Source organism: Mandrillus leucophaeus, unplaced genomic scaffold, assembly GCF_000951045.1.
Source record: "Mandrillus leucophaeus isolate KB7577 unplaced genomic scaffold, Mleu.le_1.0 Scaffold829, whole genome shotgun sequence".
Taxonomy (NCBI): Eukaryota; Metazoa; Chordata; class Mammalia; order Primates; family Cercopithecidae; genus Mandrillus; species Mandrillus leucophaeus.
In genome coordinates, this window is record NW_012109019.1 from 1,056,499 (window position 1) to 1,065,287 (window position 8,789).

The following is an 8,789-nucleotide window of genomic DNA, read 5'->3' on the forward strand; positions in this document are numbered from 1 at the left end:
GGTTTGATCAGGGCTTCCCCCACAAACCTTTCTCTATCAAAGATAAGAACTTTAATACAGATTAAACCCCACAGCAGCAAATTCCAGGAGACTCTCTAGGTTCATCACTTGTATTAGAACATGATGGCATCAAAGTATTGACCAGGGCTTAGAGATGTTAAACAGAGATCTTCTGGTAATAGTTTTTATAAGAGGATTTGATTTGGGGATAAAATTGATGATTTTGGCCAACTTGTGTCTTTGCACTAACTTCTTTAAAACTAGAGTAAATAAGTAGATATTTTTATTTTATTCCCTTGTAATGAATATTTTTATATATCATTATATAAAGTCCCTTTTGGCTCTTGTCAGAGAGATTTTTCCTGCTTTTAAAGGAATTTTATCTTTAATTTCATTCAATGTTATTTTTCAGTCTTCATACTTTAAGGATGACTTAACTCTCACAGGTTGGAATGCTTAATCCAATTTCAAATATCAACTTTAGTCCACTCAGAAATCAACACATCATTAAACCACCGAGATTCACATGTGAAAATGCAAGGGCCAGTGGTGGAAGGGTGTCCGTCTACACGTGCGCTCTGTGGACCACGCTAAGTGGAGATTACCAGAGTGTAGAGAAGAGAGCATTTGGTGGGGACATTGGAACCCTCTGGGCATTTTTACATTTCTGTCACCAAGGGACAGTCAGTCAGCGCGAGGTGCTGAGAACAGGCCATCCTGAGCAGAAAGCCAAAGTGGGCCCATTTGTTTCTTGGGACTCTCAAAGGGCACAGCCCCCACCTTTAGAAGTAAGTCGTTTGACTTACTGAAACAATGGTGTGCAAAGAACTTTGCTGTTCAATCGGAGCAGTGCGATGCCAGGGGCTCAGCTGACTTAAGCACTGTTGAGCTGCAGCCCTGACACCACTGTCTGTCTTCTGTCCCTCTCTGCCGGCCTCTCCCCAAGCTGAGCACAGTGTCCTGCATCTGGTGAGGCCTCAATACATTTTTGTTGGATTGAAATGGGTCCTTCATTACTGGTCCTTATATCCCTGCCCCAGGGGTGGGACCATCACAAAGAGCCTTCCATGGCGCCATTGACGGCTATGAATCAGTCATTAACACATCCTCAGACATCTCCAGTATTGATGTGGCTGCTCACTCCACCCCTCGCCAGTCAGCACATCTGCACTGTCACTGGTACAAAGGACAGAGCCAAGGAGGCCCTGGTGGGAGCCTGATATAATTCCCCAACAAACCCTTCACTGTCTGCACAACGCTGCTGATGCAACAAGCTCCATGCATCTGCGGCTGTGGAAATGTGTTTCATCTTGAGCTTTAGGTCAATGTTAATACATTTTTATTAATAAGCCGCTGCAGGGTGTGGGATATGAAATCAGCTTTAGAACTGTATGGTATCTTATGGAGTTGCCTGGCTGATTCCCACCTTCACTTTACAGAGTAGCAAATGGAGGCATGATCCAAAATGAAATTTGATTTTTTTAAAGGGGTGAAGACTGTGTCTTTTCTGAATTTCAGAGAAACAAGCAAATACAAACTGGACTCCGATGATAACACATTTAAAATCAATTGTTGAGCTCTTCTTTGCTCCAGGGAATAAGAGGAGGATCGGGAAGATTCAGGTTTGTGGGTGATGCCAGCCCATGTCAAGGGTCAGAGAAGCTGCATGTCTTAGGTCTCAGCACAGATCGAAGAAGAGGCCAGGAGAGGAGGAGGGGCAGGAGCTGGAGAGAGGCCCATCAAGGAAAATGGCACAGCCTCCCTTTCCCCAGGACTTAGCTCTGAGTTTCAGTGATGGGAACCCTTAGGTTAATTTATCAGTGGGTTCCTAATCCCTCCCTACCCCAAGACAGCAAAGGAAATGGTGACCACAGAACACCCACAGAGGGAGAAACTGGAGACCTCTGTTTATCCAAATGAGTTTAGTCTGCAGTTAAATGTTTTCAGGCCAAAACTTCTGCCTTGTGGTTCAGGGTAACTGGGGCCCGGTGGGAGCTCCCTGTTTAAGATGGGCTTCAAGCAGCCACCATTCCTCCACTATCCCTTGGACCTGCATCACACATCCAGAGCAATATCTGCCCAGCAAGGAGCCAATTCTCTATGTCCAGGTGCTCTAGAGACAGACAAGAAGTGTAGAGAGCAACTGCCTTGCAGCCCCACCAACCTGGCGAAAAACTAAGAACACATTTCCTTTTTTTACCATCTACCTATCCCACTTTAATCAGTTCCCCAGCCACAAAGCCCTCCGCCATGCTGGGGGACATTTAGGTGTTTTGCAGACCCATCCTGCCTGGGTCCCATGCCAGTTCTCTGCCTTGACCCCCACCTGCCTGAGGGGCCCTGCTGGTCCCTGGCTCATCCCCTGCAAGGCCAAGACCACCAGCCTCCCTGGCACTGGTGCTGCTGCCACTGTGTGGCCTGGGGGAAGGGAGAGGTTGTGCGTTCTTTGAGTCAGACCACACTCCTCTAGCACAGCCAAGATCAGCCTGGCACATTTAAACCCAGATCAGCAATGCAGCTGTTAAAAACAAGGGACTAGTCACAGATAAATGGAGGAGACACCAGATACAGATCCTGCCCCTCCACAGACACCACCCACTAAGCACCTCTGCCCACTGCTGCCCTCCCAACAGGTGGAGGATGCCTGTCTTCTTTTCTTCCCCAACTGGAGGAATGACCAGCCTCTGAGACACTAGCTTCCCCCAGCCCAGAAGCCTGCCCTTCAAGTACTCACTTTCTGCGCCAGCTCTGGCAGTATGAAGTTATATGCCCTCCAAGAAATACCCCACTCCAGATATGAGGGCTGGCCTTCTCCTCATTCCCTTACAAGCACAGCACCACCAGCATACAGCACGTTGCTGTATGAAGGACCTTTTGGCACAAGAACTCTCCATCAATCTCACTGACTGTCACTTTCCAATCTCCCCCTTTTAAGCTTGACTTAGCTCTCAGGTGGCCAGTGTATTCCCCAAGTCTGAGTCGTTTGACAGAATAGCTAACACATGCATGCGGTATCCAGAGTCCAGGCCTCCTGTAAGGAACTTCAGCCAGTGCAGGGCTTGGTTTGCCACCCTTCTCAGGGTCCTCAGCGTTTCCACTCTTAACTGTATGGCCAGTTGCCTCAATGAGGAAATACACCTGTCCACGCACACAACTGAATCCCTGCAGTACAGCCCAGCAATAGTGATCTACAGCATAGCCCCAGCCACGTTCCTATAAAGGAAATAAATGCAACTCACAGCCCAGATAAGATCTTAAAGTAATAAAATGGCACCTGCTGTCATATGCTGGGTTTGTTAATCACATAGATTAAAATATTCCTAATTCCAGCAGCCTTTTCTTTAAGGGTGTTGACCTGATTCTAGAGCCTGACCCCAGGCTCTTCTTCATCCTGGCTGCACTAGAGGTGAACTTTCTTCTGTCTGATGAGAAATGCTCTCAGAGAGGCCATGCCCCTTATTACACAGTGTATAGGAGGCAAAGTCAGGATTGAATGCAGGACACTGATTTTCTTCCACAGTTGGGCAGATGTTTTTCAAAATAAGGAAATTATTTGCCCCAAAGATCCTTCCACTGACATCCAACCTTGGAGCCATTTGGAAGCTGAGAGGTGACCTGATGAAGTGTCTGACAAGAGAAGCTTGAAGTCCAGCCAAGCTTGGTTTGAAGCCTGACTCCAGGTTTTACCAGTTGTGGGACTACTGGCAAGTTTTTAAACTTTTCTAGCCCATATTCTGCTTTGTGCCTTATCTGTACAAATGAGACAGATCTGTACAAATGATCCTTCTCTTGGGGATCATGGTAATTAGAGGTAGTAAAGATAAGGCACCCGGCAGTGCATGGCACGTGGTAGGTGCTCTCAGTGGTAGCCACCTCTCCCACTCCTGTGTTCTAATATTTGGATCTGGACTTAGAATATTTTAATTCAATGTAATGTTTTTGTGTGAGTGAAAGTACAAGTTAATAAGTCAAGGCTAAGGAAATCTAAGCCAAAATTGGGTGTCCAGACACAAGACTCGCCTCACATAGAAGCTGACCTGTTCTAACTCTCTTGACTGAGGGATTCAGGTCCTTGCACCACCACTACCTTCACCTGCAGAACAACCCCAGAACGCTGTTTGTTTATTTTTCCACCTCCTTGGAATAAGCTCACATTTGCTCCATGACACTCACCTGCAAGAATTTCATTGTGTTTTTCTCAGTTAAACACATGAGCATTTGTTTCTTATTAAATAATATAATAAAGAGGACCTTCGATGAGAGGACTCACAAAACATTATGACTGGGCCAAGTAAAAAAAATACGTGTGACTTCATGCCCCTGCTGACATGTCATCTTGAGAGGATGACATCCACCTTGATGAGACTGTGTAAGTCCTGGAGGGCAGACCAGAACCTCATGGTCACTGCAGGGTTGCGTACCATCTCAAGGTGATAATCCAATGACGTACACAGCATCTCTGGTTGCCATGCTGTGTCTCCCTGCCTGGTCAGGCCCCAGGACCTGCCTACTAGCTCCTGTGGCAACGGTCTATATAATTCAGTCTCCAGCTCCCCAGAGCTTCTCCAGGAGTGCCAGGGAGCAGAGCCCAAGCCTCCTCCAATTACAGATCCCTTCTCCCAGGCTCCACTTTGCCTGTCCAAGCCTTTAAGATGCCGCCTCCCTTACCTAGCTAGCTCTTTCCCTGTTGGATTGGAAAACATAACAAATAGAAGCCTCTTAACCTGTCTCTGGATGCCAAGAAGTCCCTGACCTTCTGCTTCCCAGCTCAAATTCAGGAGAGGGGAACAAGAAACCCCTCTCATGCGTTCATGATCTTCCTGCTGGCCAAGAGAAGGCAGCCGAATTAATACTTTAATTCAGGCATCCTGCCGTGTGGGTTTGCTGCATCTGCCTCGTGAGATTATAAGTCTCCAGAGGGCAGGGACAAGGTCTTATTTTCTTTTCTTCCTATCAACTCATCACATTTTATCAGGGGTTTCACAAGCCTCATTGACCGTTAGCCCCTGTGTCTGTATCTGCCCATGCACAGGAACCTTCACGTTGTGTCCCTGTAAGAATCACTCCCGTTTTCCCAGGGAAGCCTCACATCCCTGGGAGAAGGGTATACAGTAGGCAGCAGAGAGCAGATTTAGATGTGACAGTGGCCCAGTGTCCAGCTCGGAGCCATCTGACCACACCAAACCCTAGAGTAAGTGAAGGGGACCCTCAGTGCTGAGGATCAAAGCTGGGATGCTACAAGAGAGTTTCAAGGGCAAATCCAAGATTTTGTAGATTGAAGCTGTTGAGGGGCCTAGGAAAACGATCCAGTGTTTCCCATGGTCATGCCCAGCTCCCTGCTGTCGTGTCCCCCACATGTGGGAGATGGTGAGCATGGGGGTGAGATCCCACACGGATGGGGGCCTGGACACCAGGCAGGAACAAAGAGCATTGACAAGGAAAGGCAATTTGATTACCAGACAGTTCTGTTTAAACAGGATGGGGTAGGATATCAAGCGGGGGAAAAATCAGTGCCCGGAAGGAAGAAGGGATTTAAAAATAAAAGAAGTGACATTAAATCCAGAAAAGTAACCCTGTCTTCCTTTTTTCAGGAAAGTGTTGCTTTTAAAAACCTGGATCTAACACAGAGAAGGCAAGTGGATCCTTCTCTACATAGCACTTAGGGCAGCTACTGCGGATTGATTGAGCTTGGCATCTGAGATGAAATTTGAGGCCTAATCAACGCTCAGCAAGAGTCTTATAACTGATTATTAATGTCTGCCAAGGGCACGAAAAGGAGGAGGATTTAATCAAGTACTATACATTTACCATCTTTCCTAACCAGTATTTTTCACATTCTCCCATCAGTTCCCAGCTACCCTAAAATATTTTCATTTAAAAAAAAAGCATAGCTGGCTTTACTAAAGCTGCAGTTAATTAACCTGGCCGTTCATTTAATCATTTATTCATTGATTCAAAAAGTTATTGCAGGTTTGGGCACTGTGGCTCATGTCTATAAACCCAGCACTTTGGGAGGCCCTGGCAGAAGGCTCACTTGAGCCCAGGAGGTCAAGACCAGCCTGGCAACAGAGTGAGACCCCCTCTCTACAGAAAATAATTTTTTAAAAAAATAGCCAGGTGTGGTGCTGCACACCTGTATTCTCAGCTACTCGGAAGGCTAAGGCAGAAGGAACACTTGAGCTCAGGAGGTCAAGGCTGCAGTGAGCCATGATTATGCCACTGCCCTTCAGCCTGGGCGATAAAGTGATGAGACCCTGTCTCGAAAAAATAGTTATTGCATGTTGCCTGTTTAAAAAATGCCAGGTGACTGTGTTGGAGAATGCTGAAAATACTTGCTGCTTCAGACACCTTACCATCTAAATCAAGGGATAGAATATGAAATATAATTGATTACAACACAAGAAACCACTAATTATAATACAAGACAATCTAAACTAAGCATGAGATTGAGTTTCTCAGTGCTGTCGATATTTGTTCAGTACCTGATGAGTACTTTTAAAGTGTTGCTTGCTTTTGTTCTTTGTTTGGTAAAGTTTTGAAAGCATATCGTCCTTTTCCCTCAAATGGCACAAAAGGTAATGTTTTTGGTAAAGGAAGAAGGCAGGAAAAGTTTCTGACAGATCAAGAAAATTAAGTAAATACATAGGCCTTTGACAAAGGCTGCAAATGGAACCATAGAGTGCATCATTTCTTTCTTTGAATGACACTTTATTGTCATTTTTGACATATGGGTTGTTTTTCTGAAATTGGGTTGTTTTGAGACAGTATTCTGTGACTTTAACCTTGGGGATAGACTCTCTACATTCTTTTGGCTAATCATCTCATTTTTTTAAACAAGTGGTATTTACCCAATTGCAGTAACCTAAGATAGAATACCCTCTGGTTGTTTAAGAATTAATGAGATGAGCTAAACATGCCATTGAAAAGCATGTGTTTATGTAAGAAAACCAAATGACTTTATGAAGTAAATTGTGGTCTTTTACACTCTTCCTCCCTTCAGTCTCTGGAAAAGAAGCCAAGCCGATTGATTCAGCCAAGAGTCCAGCCAGGGCCGGGAATAGCCTTTTTGGAATATATCTTGCACTTCCCCACTTTGTGTACGCAATCTGTAGTGTGAGGTAAAAGTTTGGTGGTTTTTTTATTTTGCATAGACCCCCTATGGTCATGGAGGTGGGGTTCCTGTGAGACGGTTGTATACCTCAGAGTGCTCTGTGGAGACTCTGTGGACAAATAGCAGGGAATGGGGGTTTCTATGGCTCAGGACCCTGGGCTGCCACTCCTAGCCCTTGTTGTGAGCCTCAGGGTCCCCGCTGGACCCTTCTTGGAGCTGTGGCTTGAAAATGGAGGCATCAGGACTGACTTGCAGGTAGCGAGGGGGAGGGTGTGTGGCTGAGGAGAGAATAGGCGGTGAGCATGCCTGATAGCCTCTTTTTTGCTGGGAAGCCGGGAATATTAATAGCTTCATCACATTAATCTAAAAATAAGGTCTATAAAGTCCTGACACTCCCTGAAGACAGGCCCTGCTTCCTTAATCCTCCCAGATCTTTCCAGGTCAGAGCAGCACAGTGCACTTCCCTCTGGGGTCAAGAGGACCAGTTTCCCCATGCTGCCAGCGCGGGCCTCCCATCTGTGGCTGGGAGAGGCCAGGCTTCTGAGTTGGGTTCTCAGCTTCCTTTGCTTTTAAAATGGCCTCCTGTGCTCCCATTTCCTGTGCGGCCCCACAGAGCTCCTTATTTTGAGCTCTCTTTTGGTCTGTATTCTTAAGCCCCTCAGCACTCGGTGATGTCATGTTGTTTGTAACTGCCAGACTTTGGCCTCTCGTCTGTCACTTGACCCTCAACTCAGCGCTGGGGTGTGCAGGGCACAGGGGAGAAGCCACCTGCCTGCCTGCTGCCTAGGAGGCCAGAAATGGAGCCATGTTTCCTGTGTATTTTCTGCCCTAACCCCACCCTGCCCCCACAACCCATCATGCCATGAGTCCCAGCCACCCACCCTCAACCTGTCCTTGGTGGACACTCCTTTTGCTGCCTTGCTTTCTGGAGCCCAAGTCTTGTGAATTCTACCTTTAAAAGTCTCTCAGTGCTGACCAGTCCTTTTCACCCCCGTCGCCCTCACCCTCCTCTCTCCACCCCCAGAGTCAACCTTCCACACTAGGGCCAGTCACTTCCTCCACAGAAGGCATTTGATGACAGCCCCCTCCAAAGGGGATCAGGCTGGCCACTCCACAGCTTCCAGTGTCCACCCCATCGGGTGCTGACAGTCCTCAGATGTGCCACACACCAGGCCATCGTGGGCCAGCATTGGCCATCCTGAACACCGGAAGGCCCTCCCCGTCCCTCTCCTATTCCCTCCCCCGGCCTGACCCCACCAGTGGTTCTATAAGGCCCAGATGCCTCCTCCACTGTTGGGCTCTCCTTAATTTCTTCTGCTTGAACGAATTCCTCCTCTGTATTCCGTAATGTTTGGTCCCTCTCTTGTGTCTGTCACCTTACCCTGCAGTTTCGTATACTTGCTTTCCTCCCTCTCGAGGTCATCAGCCTCTTAAAAGGAGCAGCCATTCCTTGTTCTTCCCCAAGTGTTTGTGGAATGGAGTTGAATGTGTTCTGTCTGGTGGGCTTCCCACCTCTGTGCAGGGAAGGTGAATGGCTTCAGGCTTCTTAGGTCAGGGTGACTACACGGGGTATTTTTAAATGTGACTTGAAAATTTGGGAAGCAACCTTACATGGTCAATTATTAAAGGAGAGGTAGGAAATCGAGTTGCTTTTTCTTTTCTTTTTTTTTTTTTTTTT

The 8,789-nt window shown here is 46.9% G+C and overlaps 1 protein-coding gene across 1 annotated transcript in view; it reads left to right on the forward strand.

Moving 5' to 3' along the window:
• Positions 1-452: 452 nt before the first annotated feature.
• LOC105530518 overlaps positions 453-8,789 on the forward strand; it is an 11,217-nt gene continuing 2,880 nt past the window's right edge. The window contains exons 1-5 of the mRNA XM_011968090.1: positions 453-795; positions 1,041-1,208; positions 1,519-1,622; positions 5,033-5,191; positions 7,001-7,097. Of these exons, the coding sequence (XP_011823480.1) occupies positions 453-795; positions 1,041-1,208; positions 1,519-1,622; positions 5,033-5,191; positions 7,001-7,097 (871 nt within the window). The remainder of the gene's footprint in view (positions 796-1,040; positions 1,209-1,518; positions 1,623-5,032; positions 5,192-7,000; positions 7,098-8,789) is intronic.